The following is a 14,199-nucleotide window of genomic DNA, read 5'->3' as shown; positions in this document are numbered from 1 at the left end:
AGTCCTGAGCCTGGAACCTGGAGACTCAAGGCAGGCGGGGTGGGGGTGGGGGTGGGAATGGGGGTCGGGGTAGGGGGAGTGCTGGCGGTTTCGCGAAGGCCGGGGCAGGGTCGCCCTGATGGGAGGAGCTGAGAAAGAAAAGTGAGCCTGGGACTCCGGGAGATGGGGGACCTTTATCCGCTTCCCGTGTGGAAGCTCCCCACATCTCCCAGGCAGGCACAGCGCTCCTCACCGCGCCCCTCCACCTGCCCCGCAGGAGCTGATCACCGCCTGGTACATCGGGTTCCTGGTGCTCATCTTCGCCTCCTTCCTGGTCTACCTGGCCGAGAAGGACGCCAACTCCGACTTCTCCTCCTACGCCGACTCGCTCTGGTGGGGGACGGTGCGTGAGGGTCTTTGTAGGGCTGCCCTTCTCCCTGGGACCCTCCCTGGGAACTTCCCGAGGTCTGCCCATCGTGACTCCTGACTCAGGGTTGAGCGGGCCTATCCCTGCCCTCTCACTAGAGCTGGGACCCCCCGAGACCAGCCCCAATGCTAACCCCCCAACCTGCTCTGGTGGACCTGCCTCTGTCCCCAGCTAGCCCCCCACATCAAGCCCTTGTGACTATACCCCTTTCCCCTGACCAGCCCAGGAGAGGGAGAATCCATCTATGACCCTAACCAGCCCCCGTGGGTGACCACGGTCCCCTTCCCTCATGATCAGGCTCCTACCTGCCTGTACCCCCAACAAGCCGTAGGTGGCCCCGGTGACCAGTCCTGCCAGTAACCTGTTTGTGTCTCCAGATTACATTGACAACCATTGGCTATGGTGACAAGACACCACACACATGGCTGGGCAGGGTCCTGGCTGCTGGCTTCGCCTTACTGGGCATCTCTTTCTTTGCCCTGCCTGCCGTGAGTTGCCTCCTGCTCAGTTGGTGGGGGAGGCTGAGGGTGGGACCAGCTCACCCCTGTCACAGATTTGCCTGGGGAGCCTGGGGTACCTCAGAGGGGCAACGATGGGGACAACCTTGCAGCCTCTTACTGCCCCACCACTGCCAGCGCATTCCCCCAACCATGCCCTATCCCTCTAGGGCATCCTAGGCTCCGGCTTCGCCCTGAAGGTCCAGGAGCAGCACCGGCAGAAGCACTTCGAGAAGCGGAGGATGCCGGCAGCCAACCTCATCCAGGTACAAGATGCCCAGGAAGAAGCCCTAGGAGCAGGGCTGTGTGACTGCACTGGTGTGTCAACCCTGTGTGCTGACCCATGTCCCCAGCCCAACTGTGACACCACTTTGAAGCTCAAAGGGGCTATGTGACTTTCCTGGGGCCACATGCCAAGTCACACACAAAGCCACGATGCTCACTGACAGTGCCAGAAACTTCCCCCTGCACCAAATGCCTGGTGTAGGGCTAGCCAGAGCTGCCCTATTGCCCAACTCCAGCCCAGCTTCACAGGGCCTGGGGAGGGGCGGAGCCCAGACAGGAGCCGGGAGGCTTCTGGTGGAGACCCACTGCTGCCCCCATCAGCTGTGCAGCAGTAAGCCCGCCCCACTCCCAGCACCTTCATTCATTCATTCATTCCACAAGCACTCACACAAATGAAGAGAAGATGGTGCAGAAAGGGCTTTTAGGAACCTCAACATTTAGCAGGTGGGTGGGCCGGCAAAGTTGAGCTGGGCAAGGAGACAGAGAAGGAACAGCCAGAGGGGTGGGTAGGAAGCCAGGAGTGTGTGGTCTCAGTTTCCCTCTGTGCCATGGCATGTTGTGACTGTGTGTGGGCTGAGGCCAGGGCTCTGATTTTCTGTGACCCTGGGACTAGGCCTTGGCTTTTTCTAGTCAGGGGTGTGTGTAAGGGAACTCCTTGCAGGAAATGCTTCAGGGAATACTGGCCCAGTCCACCTCTGCCTGCTCCCCAGCCTGTCACCCTCTGAGCTCCAAACCCAAGCCTCACTCAGCTCCTCCTTATCTCTCCTCCCCAGGGCAGAACCCTCCTCCCTGTCGCTGTTATCTCCAGCCACCAGCTCAGCCTTTTCTTCTTAGCGTCCCTTGGGGCACAATGGCCACTGTCCCCTGGGAGCTGGCCTTCTGAGGGGCATTGTAGGGGCAGGTGGCTGGCACTGTCCATGCCAAGAGACAGCTGGTATTGTGGTGCCCATAATTAATGAGACAGCTCTGGCAGCTGCTCCCCAGCCCATGCCAGGGGCCTAGGCAAGCAGGAAGTAAAAATATTCCTGTCTTAGGAGGGTGCCTGGCTGGTGAGGTCAGCGGTGGCAGCCCCTTAAGGACGAGAGGCATCCAAAGAAGGGAGGCATCCAGGGCTCAGCTCTGCCTTGTCCTGCCTAGCAGCCTCCATGCCTCCCTGCTCTCACTGATGGCCACACTCACAGTCCCTCCCTGGCTCTTTCTACGTGGAGGGAGAGGGATAGTCTTTCCTCCTGTCTGACTTTCATCCCTCCTGCTGCAGAGGAAGCTCGGCAAGTCCATGGATGCTGAGGGGTTGGTAGGTAATGCTTTTCCTCCCCTCTCAGTCCTTAGTATTCCCATGGGCAGTGACAGGCAGCTGGGAAAGATGGAGTGGCATTGCTAGTAATAATAATGACATTCTGCAAACATTTGCGAAGCACCCACATGTGCCAGACACTATATTTGCACTGAGGATGCAGCGGTAACCAAGACACAGCTTGCAGTCTAGGGGGAGAGAAAGATATCAGTCAAATACACAATGAATAGGTATTTATCAAATGTGATAAGGGGAATAACAGGAGTGTTTAACAGAGGAACCTGGCATGAAGTGCCTACTATATGCCAGGCACTGAGCTTGGCATTTAATATACAACTGTTCATTTAATCCTCACAACACCCTGGTAGGCAAGTAGTATTACATGCGTTTTACAGGTGAAGAAACTGAGGTTCTGAAGCTTTACTTAATTTGTCCTCACTAATAAGGGGCAGAGCTGGGATTGGAAACCCATGTCTGCCTGACAACAAAACTTCAGCTCTTAACTTCTATGCTCTGTGGCCCCTGGCTCTGACATTGATCTGCTTTGTCCCCTCGGGGAAGTCGTTTCTCCCTAGGCCTTACTTTCTTGGCTGCCCCTGTCAGTGGCTGTGGAATTGGAACTGGCCTCTGGCTCTGGGTAACCCATAACTGGACCAAGGACTGGGTTCTTTCAGGGGAGAGGGCTGGTGGGGACTGAGAGGCCTCACTGATGCCACATCCCCCACGTCCCCCATACCACCAGGCTGCATGGCGCCTGTACTCCACCGATATGAGCCGGGCCTACCTGACAGCCACCTGGTACTACTATGACAGTATCCTCCCATCCTTCAGGTAGGTTCTGCTGGGGGTGGGGGTGGGTGGGGGGCTGGCAGCAATGCCCTTTGAGGACAAGTGGCTGAGACTCAACCCTGGAGGGTGGAAAGGGGGTGATGGCTCCCAGGGGAGCACCTTGGGCTGGCTCTGCAGATCCTATGTAATTCAGAGCCTGGAATGTCCTTTATTCCACTCTGCTATGCACAGGGAAGAGGTGGACACTGGACACAGGGCATTGGTGAAGCCCTGCCCCATGGCTGAACCCCGGCCCTGGAGTGCTGGCAGTGTGCATGCTCACCCATAGGTGATGCCACCTAGGGCAGTGATACAGCCAGCTCGTCTCCCCTCAGTCCCAAGTGGGGGACAGAGTTAGTGGATATTGCAGCTGGTTGGAGAAAGTGTGGGATGGGCAGAAACATGTGTTCCAGACTTAGGTGCGTGCTCCCACCCTGAACCCCCATGTAGGAATATGTGCCCACTTTTACTGGGCCACTCAGCAGCCTCAGGGCCCAGAAGTGGGTCTGCCCCACTGGCCCGGGCCAGGCTAAGACTGCATGGGGGTGGCACCACGCGAGGGATTATTAATAGCATCACAAAGGTGCGTGTGGCCAGGTGCCTGGCTAGGCCATCAGGCAGGAATGAAAACCATGGAGCCCAGCTCAGTCCCACAGGCAGGTGGGCATCAAGCATGCGGCTGGGCCAGGATGCTGTTCTCAGCGCTTCTGCGGGTGCCTTTTTTGCCTCATTAGTTCTCCAGGAGCAGCTGTTGCGCAATTCCACTCGTCCCTGTACCTGGCTTCCCCATCCCTGCGCCCTCCCAGCCCTAGGGGCTTCCCAGGGGAGAAGCAGGAGAGAAGGGGCTGGGAAGAGGGGCTCCCAGCATCACACTGGTGCCCCCACATCTCTCCACCCGGCAGAGGCAAGCTCCTACCTCAGAGTGGGAAGGTGACTAGATTAGAAGAGGCCTTTTGTTCAAGGCCGGGCATTCGAGAATGGGGCAGGGCTGATTTGTAAGAAATACGATGTGTATGAGGAAAGATCTGGGGCTGGGGGTGGTGGGATGGTTGAGGACCTCTGCCCAGAGGAACAGAGCCTAGTCTGGAGATTCTGGATCCACTGGGCATCTGCTCCCTGGACCTCAGTTTGCTCATCCATACAATGGGAAGGCAGGCAGGAGAGAGGGAAGATACCCTCCTTGGCTCATGGCAGCAGGAAATGGCCTGGAGAGTTAGGAAGAAGCCACGGTCCCGAATCTAGTCTTCAAAAACCCAGTGGCAGGAGTGAGTGCTGGAGGAAAAGGAAGCTGGGCTAGCCACCCTGTCACAGCGCCCTCCTCAGCCTCCATCTCCCCTTAAAATCCAGAGTCAGATCTGGAGGGAAAGGATGTCAGGGCCACTGCTGGCCTCTGAGCAGGCACGGCATGTTCAGGCAGTCAGCTTGATGGGCTGAGAGTAAGCTCCTTGCATGGCTGCCCTTGAGCTGTGCCAGCCTTCACATCCATGCCTGACATCCCTGGGGATTTCTTGGGAACTGGGGGTAGAAAGGGAGTGGGGAAGGCCAGTCTCCCACTGTCCACCCTGTCCTATTCTGGCCGGGCTGTCAGTGAACATCTCTAGAGCGGCAGGACCTGGCAAGATCTGAGCTCAGGAGCTCTGTGCCCACTGGGTGAGGGGGGTGGTGCCATGGCCCTGCCTGCCGCTGATGGCGCCCTCTCCTGCAGAGAGCTGGCCCTCTTGTTTGAGCACGTGCAACGGGCCCGCAATGGGGGCCTACGGCCCCTGGAGGTGCGGCGGGCGCCGGTACCCGACGGAGCACCCTCCCGTTACCCGCCCGTTGCCACCTGCCACCGGCCGGGCAGCACCTCCTTCTGCCCTGGGGAAAGGTAGGGGCCCCGTGGGGCTGCCACCTCCTCTTGCTTCTCCTCCTCTTCTTCCATTCTCTGTCCTCATCCTCTCTCAGACCTGCCTTCAGCCACTTCGTGGGTGTCTGGGCCTGTTTGGGGGACTCCTAGGCCATCAGAGGGCCAGACAGGTACAGACTGGGGGCCTCTCTGGAGGGGTCAGGCTGGACTCACCTTTTTGTCCTGTGGGGCTCTGAGGGTCTGAGTGGGAGAGATGTCCATGCCATCCTTTCCCATCATCTCCTCCGTTCATGGCATTGTCCTCTTTCTTTCTCTGTTCCCACGTACCCCTTACTCTTCCATCCCTGCACCCCCATCCCTCCTGGGAAGCTGGACAGAGGAGGAGGCCACTGGCCACAGGTGCTTACGGCTCAGGTAATCGTGGGCACCATCCTGGGGTGTGAGGGCAGGGAACCCCCTCCCCTGGCATGTTGCTGTAGGAGGGACTTAGTACTGAACTCGCCTCTCGGGAACGAGATGCCAGCTGGAAAGAGAGCTCTGTGATTAAGACCTCTGTAGGACCTGCGTAAACTCAGCCAGTGACTAATGTTCCTTTCTTGTGCAGCCCTTGTCTGAAACTTTGCTAATCCCAGAGGGTCCTCTTGGGGTTCTTTTTCCTTCCTTACTGAGGTACACTTTGGCACTCCCAGCCATCTCTTTTCCCTTGAACTGTCTCTCCTGAAGCTTTTTACAAAATCTTGAAAGAAGAACAAAGAACAAACAATGCTTACCCCCACATAAACGTTCCTAAAGAGAAGAATTTCAGGCATGTTTGGATAAGGGAAGCCCGTCCACTCACAGCATGGGAAAGTGGCTGCTCTTGTAGAGGTTTAGCTTTGAGGTCAGGGGTTAAATCCCCCTCATTCATTTTCCCCCATCCTTTACCCATCTCTTTGTTTTGTCTCATCTTCACACATCACCCCGAACCAGCCAAATGGACATCTGGCCTTTGAGCTTCAGTGTCATTCTGAGCCCCAGGCCCAGAACAAAGAATAGGAGAAGAGGCGAGCCGCCCAGTGATCAGCAGGGGAGGCGTGGTGGAAGCTTGCCTCTGCCACCCGATGCTGTGTGTCTTGGAGGAAGTCTTCAGTCATTCTGAACCTGTGTGTCCTGGCGGAAAATCGGCAGTGTTTAGGCTGACTGGGGCTCTGGGTGCTCTAGAGTTTCTGGGCTGAAAAGGCCTAGGGAGGAGTTGTGGTGCAGAGGATGCAGGGAGCAGCCTCCCTTCCCTGTTCTCAGTGAGGGCACTTCTGGGCCAGGGGCTGAACAGGAAGTGGGTGAAAAGGGAGAGTCCCTCCAGGTCTGGGGCTGGAGGGAGGGGAAGTGTGACTGCCAGGCCAGGCTGAGAGCTCCCTGGGAGAGTAGGGCCCCTCTCAGATTCTCTGCTCGAAGGTCCCTCATTGTTACCTTCATCCCTACCAAACATAGTTTCCAGGCAGAAACTCAAGAGTTTTTGTATCCCAGCAATCCTGTCCAGGACCTGAGCCGGGGCTCTCTGTGCTTCCAGTTCACTCTGGTCTCATCTTGACTGAATAGGAAGGCAAGGGGAATGGACATTAGCCTGGGGCCTATTACCTGTACACTCCCCACGGTTCCTTTGGTCCCTGACACCCCCACCAGGGCCCAGGAACAGATTACTGCTAAGGGCTTGGCTATCACTAACTCCCAGTCTCGTATCTATCTGCCTGGGAGGGGACTTGGGGAGTGTCTGGGACACAGGGTGATGGTAGTAAAGTGGCCCTTTCTCCCAGGGACCCCAGGGGGCCGAGCTATGGTTTGTAGACCAGTCACCAGGCTCAGGCCCGATGGCCATATCGTTAATCGTGGCTGTCTAGAGCACCAGCCAGGACAGCCTCCCTCCACCAAAAACACACACACATATACACACTCGGTTGGCCACACCTCTGGTGGTGCTTGGGGATGGACCTGGGCCAAGCGTGCTCACAGGAAGTGGTGCTAAAGGAGCAGGATTTCCTGGGGGATGGCATGGCCAGGGCCAGCATCTCTCCTCTTCAGGGTTTTGCAATGAGTTTATCAAACCATGGTCTCCAGACCTCCTGCATCAGCATCCCATGGGGTGTTTGTTCAAAATGCAGATACGTGGACCTGTCTCCAAGCCCACAGGATCAGAATCTCTGGAGAAGAGACACAGCCTTCTGCATATGTAACATGCTCCCTAGGGGATCCCTATGCAAAGTGTGAGAACATCTACGTTCTGGTGATGGGGCTGGAGGATGATTTAGGTGGGGGTCCTTCTTTCCCACCAGCTACCGGAGGCCAGCCCCATCCTGGCAGCTCCCCACACTCTGCCCACAGCCCCTTTCCCACTAACCTCTGTTCGTGTCTTGTTCTCAACCTTCCAGCCAGATGTTTAATAATAAACGGAGTTTCTTTCGGATCCACGCCAGCTGGAGACCGAGGTACCCCCTCGCCTGCTCCTCCTGTCCCCACTCCTCCTTGCCCCACCCAATTTGGGGGCTGAAGAGGGGACAGGATGGGCCAAGGACAAGGTGCATGTGCCTGCCGCCTGCTGTCTGCCTTGGGTCCCCGGTGAACTCCTCGCCTTTCTGGGATGCCTCTGCTAGGTCTGGGGCATGGGCCCAGGGTGCCAGGAGGGGCACGTGCAGGAGCCTTAAGGATGTGTGCTGGCTCTGCTGCTGATGCCCTCTGTGATCTTGGCCAAATTGCTTCCCTTCTTGGACCTCAGTTTTCCGTCTGTGGAATGGGCAGATTGAACTAGAGGACCTCTGAGGGTCCTTCTCACTCTGACTTTTGTCAGGCCTTGGGCTTAGCTTTCTGTCTCCCCGCTACCCACCTGGGGACCTAGCAGATGCCTGAAGGAGCTGGGTTTGGCACCTTTGCCAACTCCAGGACCCCAGCTCTTTTAGCGGCATTTCCACCGCATTCCTTGGTACCTGCCCTGTGCCAGGCCTTGCTCTGTGCACTAGGGACACGGTGATGAATAAAACATCGTCCTCGGAGAGTTGCAAAGAGTAATTGCAGCTCAGTGTGATGAGTGCAACAAAGGGAGGAAGCACAGGGGCTGTGGAGCCCGGGTCAGGCACACAACCCAGAGGAAGCCCTAAAAGCAGTGGGTTTCAGGGAGGGCATTCCAGGTCAGCAAAGCAGCACGGACCCAAGCAAGGAGGCAAGAGGGAGCACAGCATGGGGAAAAATGCTGGCAGCCCAGTTTGGCCCCCCTGAGACTGGACATCAGAGCTAAGGTTAGGGGCAGAGCTGGGTCATGCAGAACCCAAAAGCCCAGTGTGAGCTTCACCCTGTTGGCATGCTTGGCAGCCTGAGCTCATGGAGTCCTGGGTTTCCAAAGGTGCCTCTGGGGCCCTGTGGGCTGGGGTCCCGGAGCTAGGAGATGAGTGGCAGGGCTCCTGGCTGCCCATGTGTGCTTCTGCTGAGAGGTGTTTTTTCTAGAAACGTGGGTTCTGGACCACAATCTAGCTACTACCCACTGTTCCTGTGTCCTTGGGCAAATCACCTGACCCCTTTGCACCTCAGTTTCCTCAGATGTAAAATGCAGATGTAAATAGGGTCTGCTTCCATTAAAACTGGACCTGGCTCCAATAAATGTTGGCCGTATTTGATTTGGTATGTTCAGCAGTTAAGATCTTATTTACCTAAAAAAAAAAGAAATAGCTTAGAAACCATGGCTGTGGGCAATGGTTTGAACTGAAGCATTGAGCTAAGGAGTCTTTGGGTCAGGCCCGCCATTTTGCAAGCCTCCTTTGGCTGTGGAGGGTGTGGACAGGAAGGACACAGCCATGGCAGAGGCCAGTGGCGTGGCTGTTTCCATAGTCCCTGAAGAGGGGCTGTATGTGGCTTCAGAAGTGGTAGGCTGCCTCTGTTCCCCCAGTGGCCCTGGGAGGGCAGATCATGAGGCCCTAAAGAAAGTCCTTGTGGAAGTGAGTTCGAGGGGTTGGGTCCAGCAGGGCAGCCTGGGCAGAGCTCGGCCTCCCCAGCAGGGCAGCCACAGTCCAGCCCACCCCATCTTTCTCCCAGGCACCAACAGATCGTTAGGCAGAGTTTCTTGACCTTGGCTGGCATCATTGACATTAGACAATTCTTTGCGGTTGGTGACTATCACATACATGGTAAGATGTGGAACAGCACCCTTGGCCTCTACCTACTAGATGTCTACCTACTAGACATTGCCACATGTCCCCTGAGTGGGGGAACTTGCTCCAGTTGAGAACCACTGCTCTACACCCTATCCTGATTGCCTGACCCGGAAAAAGAACATAAACTCTGAAGTCAGAGAAAGCTGGGTTCCAGTTCTTGCTCCATCTCATGGGAGCTCTGTGACCTTGGCCAAGTCATCTCACCTCTTTCCGTGTATATAAAATAGGGTTGGTAAAGACAGCCCACCACACACAGTGGCTGGGCGAACTGAAAGAGCTAAGGCAGCCTGATGGGACCCTGCATGTTCTGGGAGCCTGGGAGGGGAAAGAGCTTTTTGGTGCCCACTGTGTGCCAGGTTTTCTTCCACCTTCTTTTAGCTTTCAGACTTAGAGGAGCTGATATGAGCCATTTTCTGGGCCCTGCCCAAGGAACTGGAATCCAGGCCCACTCCTGGGAAAACAGTGCCTTCTTGCATTAAAAAGGAGCTCAGGGCCTCTGGCTGGCTGGAAACTTACAGAACCCCACAAACCAGACTGGAAGCTTCCTTAACCATCACAGAATCAGAGCTGGAAAGGGACCTTTCAAGGCCTCTAGTGCAAGCCCTCGAACTCCTTCCTCCATAAGTCCTGCTGAGTGCAAGCTCGGCCTTGCTTGCATTACTTCTTGTGACAGGGAGGTCGCCCTCTTCTCCAGAACGCCATTGGAGCCTTATGTGGTGGGCGCAGTGATGTGGAGTTCCAGGCCCTTGGCCAAAGTGTCGGGGCCTTCTCCACCCTCCTCTCTTCCTCTCCCCCTTGGAGGAGTGGAGGACAGGAGAAGGGGTTGCACGGACTGGGCAGGGTGGAGGGTGCTTGCCAGCATGAGGGAGCCCGCAGGAATGGCTCTGCAGAGGAAAGTTTGGGAGAGCCAACCTCAAACTTTGATTGGAATCTTTGGGATGTGTCGATGGAGTCCTGGGCCAGTGGAGAGCATGCTGGATAGTGGAAACTGTCCCTGTCCTTCTGATATCCTCAGGGCCCCCATCCTTGACCTATTAACCTCTCCCCTCTGGGCAGAGGCCCCCACCCCTAAGGATGGCCCTACATCCCGGCCACCTTCCCGAAGGTGCCCCTGGTTTCGAGGTCTCCCCCACTTCAGCACCTTGGCTCGCTCCCCTCCACCCCATGCCCTGGGCATGGGAGACCCCAGTTCCCACCCAATACCGAAACCAGAATCTCTTCTCTGCTCAACCCTTGATCTGAAAGCCTCTGAGAGTAGGTGACACAGTGTCCTCTCCCAACTCCTGCCCCACTTCAGGTATCCTCTAAGGCTGGCTGGTACTCTCTTGATCGGGGGCCCCAGACATTTGGGGTGGGTCCCCCTGAACCTGTCGGAATCTGTAGTGGCAAACCACAGCAGGGGAGGCAGCAATGACGTCACAGGGCATGGGATGGAGGACGTTTGCATAGGTCCTACCCAAACAGTCATAACATTGTCCTTGAACCTCTTGGACACAGAGTCACTCTACCAGATCATGGTTAACCAGGTCTTGTCCTGGGGAATGAGGCCTCTGCTAACTTGTCTTCCTCCAACGTTTGGGGAACGTGGTGGGGAGTTGGGTGCGGGAAGGGAAGTCTGAGTGCATGTCTAGACATGCACATACGTGTTCACATGCACAAAGACTGTGTAAATGCTGTTGAACCGGGAGCTCAGTACGCAGTATGGGGGATAGATCTTTAGCGGGGATCCAAGACCACACAGGCAGGATGTCAATCAAGGTGGGCTGAACTTAGGTAGAAGAGACCACAGAAGAACATGTTATCAAATAGAGACCCTCACTGGGAGGGCAGGCACCAGGCATGGCCTGGGCATACACGTGGGCCCAGCAGCTAGACCCATGGGGCTGAGGCCCTCAGTAGGCCATCACACTGCACACCTCCAGGGCACCATTGCATGGAAGTCTGTGTGATGGAGTCCTTATTTTGCAGTGCACTGCCTGCACAGCTGTACGAGGCCCTAAAACCCTAACCTGACCAGTGTGGGATCAGATAGCCGCAGCAGTGGGGAGTGGAGGAAAATATGAATTGACACATGTAAACACATGCCAACATATGTATACACACCAGTACCTGTACACCCACGCTCGCACATGTGTGTGCACAAGGTGTGTGTGTGTGTGCGTGCGCACACACACACACACACACCCTCGACTCCACACAGCCTGCCCCTGTGTACAGTGAGGACTGGAGGCCTGCCTCCATATTCATGGCCAGGTGAGCTTCCGACCCTCAGCAGCCTGTCTGTGCCCAAAGGGGTCGCCGCCCCCAACCTCTGCCCACTCACCTGGGCCAGGCCCAGCTCCCACATCCTCCTGTCTGTGTCTCTGACTTCTTTTTTGGATTTCTCCCACTCCTTCCACTCTGACATCTGTCTCCTGTGCGCCCCTTATCTGTCCGGGTGATGAGGGGTGGGATGTGGGTGGTGGGGAGAGGATCTGCTTCGACTGACCCCGAATCAGCCTCCTGTAGGAGTGAGGGCCTCCCTTACCACATCCTTGTCCCATCCCAAGAAGTCTCCGCTTGGCAGGGAATCAAGACCTAATAGCCACCCCCAAGTCCTAAGTCAGCTTTGTCCCCATTCACCCCCACCCCCAGCTCTGGCTAACTTGGCTCTCTCCCAACCTGCCTGCCCTGCCAGCAGCCGGATGGGCATCAAAGACCGCATCCGCATGGGCAGCTCCCAGCGGCGGACGGGTCCTTCCAGGCAGCATCTGGCGCCTCCAACAATGCCCACCTCCCCGAGCAGCGAGCAGGTGGGTGAGGCCACCAGCCCCACCAAGGTGCAGAAGAGCTGGAGCTTCAATGACCGCACACGCTTCCGGGCATCTCTGAGACTCAAACCCCGCACCTCTGCTGAGGGTAAGCCCCCGGGGGGCTGAGACCGATGGAGGGCCGGCTGAGGTTGGCAGGGCAGGGACAGTCTGGGCTGGGAGCAGAAAGATCTGGCTCGCGTCTCAGCTCTGGAACTGATGGACCGTCTTTGGGCTCTGGTCTTCTCATCTGTAAAATGGGCATTATAATATTTGCTCTGCTATAAAATGGACATCAGACTGTTTGGGAATCACGTGGAGGGTGGCATTTCATAGTGGTTAGCAGCATAGGCTTTGGAGCCAGGCTGCCTGGATTTGAATCCTGGCTTTGTCACTTATCTTAGGCGAGTGACCTAATTTCTCTGGGCCTCATTCTCCTCATTCATAAAATGGGAACAATAATAGCATCCACTTCCTAGGATTATTGTGAAGATTAAATGAGATAATCCATGGAAGGTGAATAGAAGACTTTTGGGAATACAGTAGGTGCTCAACAAATAGCTAAACACAAACGTACTTTGGAAGCGGCAGGAATGCATCCTTGATGAGCCCTGACTGTGCACTGCCCAACACTGTCTTATCTCATTTACTTCTCCTAGTGACCCTGGAAAGTAGGTTCTGTTTTTGTCCCCACTTTACAGACGTGGGCACTGAGATCTCTCAGCTTGTGAGTGGCAGAGGTGCTCTCCTCAAGCAGGTCTATTCAGCTCCAAAGCCCACGCCCTCTGCCTACCCCTCTTCACCAGCCCAGGCTGCAGATATGAGACCATGGACCTGCTGATGTCACTTTTTTGAGTTTTGGCTCTGCTGGAGACTTCCACTGCGATTTAGGCAGGAGACGGCCCCTTTCTGTGCCTCAGTGTCCTCTTCAGGAAAATGAGAGGGTTGGGCCAAGCCCCCTGGAAGACTTCTCCCAGCTTTGATATACTTTAGGCCCCTGGGTGGGGAGAGGTGGGGTGAGTGCACAAGGATGGGGGATGGGGACAGCTCCCCCTTTGGCCTTGGAGGGAGGGGACCCAGCCATGCTGTTTCTGCCTGTGCTGTGTCAGCCCTCAAGATGCTGCTGGCTGACACCTCAGAGTTTACAGAACCCCATAGACCAGTCTTTGAGAGGTGCTGCCCATAGAAGCCTGGGCACAGCTGGTGCCCAGGACCTCCCTTCCCTGTCCTGGAAGCTGTCCGGGCTCTTGCCGCTGCTCCTGTGGGGCAAGGACAGCATCACCTCTCTGTGCAACACAGGGCACTAGCCTCAGAGAAGCTTCTCTCATTCAGGGAAGAATGGCTTGTTTTAAGGGCCTTCCCTAGTAGCAGAGCTGGGCCTGGGAGTCAGCCACTTGGGTGTCCTTCCATCTTAGCTGAAGGAGAAGACTGTGTGCATGATTACATGCAGTGCCATCAAACCCCTTATCTCTGGGGCTCACTGTTCTGCAAGGTGGACCAGTGGGCCTTCCTCCAGGGCTTTGTGCAACAAACTTGCCCTGGACTAGACCAGTTGTGCCCTAAAGCAGCTCCCACCTAGCCACCAGGCAGGTGTTTACCCTGACTGGCCACTGGGGCAGATGGGCATGCAACACACTGGGGCTTTCCACCCTGGGGAGGGCAGTGAGACACAGGAGCCACCAGGAAGGTTCTGGGCCCTTTCTGGGCCCTTTCTGGGCCTCTGTCTTCCTATTGGACACTCTATTGGTGGTTTGGCATACAAGGGTCGGATGGGAGGTTGGGAGTGGCCCCTTCTGTGGGCCATTTGCCCCATCCCTGCCTTTTCAGATGCCCCCTCAGAGGAAGCAGCAGAGGAGAAGAGCTACCAGTGTGAGCTCACGGTGGACGACGTCATGCCTGCTGTGAAGACAGTCATCCGCTCCATCAGGTAAGACTGAGGCCTAAGGCGAGCACTCACCTCCGTGGGCCACCCACTGCTGCTCCCCATCTGGGTGGGCGGATCACTTGCGGTCAGGAGTTTGAGACCAGCCTGGCCAACATGGTGAAACCCCGTCTCTACTAAAAATACAAAAAATTAGCCGG

The 14,199-nt window shown here is 56.3% G+C and overlaps 1 protein-coding gene across 6 annotated transcripts in view; it reads left to right on the top strand.

Annotated features, from left to right (window-relative positions):
- The window catches only part of KCNQ4 (potassium voltage-gated channel subfamily Q member 4), a 56,900-nt gene that overhangs the window by 35,535 nt on the left and 7,166 nt on the right, over nucleotides 1-14,199 (top strand). For 4 of the 6 annotated variants that reach the window (XR_010124816.1, XM_054492835.1, XM_063657219.1 and 1 more), the window contains exons 5-11: nucleotides 257-382; nucleotides 784-894; nucleotides 1,074-1,169; nucleotides 3,225-3,313; nucleotides 5,016-5,177; nucleotides 12,006-12,226; nucleotides 13,945-14,044. Coding sequence is in view for 5 of the 6 variants with exons in the window: in XM_054492835.1 (XP_054348810.1) it covers nucleotides 257-382; nucleotides 784-894; nucleotides 1,074-1,169; nucleotides 3,225-3,313; nucleotides 5,016-5,177; nucleotides 12,006-12,226; nucleotides 13,945-14,044 (905 nt within the window). In the remaining variant the exon portion in view is untranslated. The remainder of the gene's footprint in view (nucleotides 1-256; nucleotides 383-783; nucleotides 895-1,073; nucleotides 1,170-3,224; nucleotides 3,314-5,015; nucleotides 5,178-12,005; nucleotides 12,227-13,944; nucleotides 14,045-14,199) is intronic. The other 2 variants (XM_054492843.1, XM_063657216.1) reach the window with 2 other exon arrangements.

Source organism: Pongo pygmaeus, chromosome 1 (assembly GCF_028885625.2).
Source record: "Pongo pygmaeus isolate AG05252 chromosome 1, NHGRI_mPonPyg2-v2.0_pri, whole genome shotgun sequence".
Taxonomy (NCBI): Eukaryota; Metazoa; Chordata; class Mammalia; order Primates; family Hominidae; genus Pongo; species Pongo pygmaeus.
This window is presented reverse-complemented; position numbering and strand designations above follow the sequence as displayed.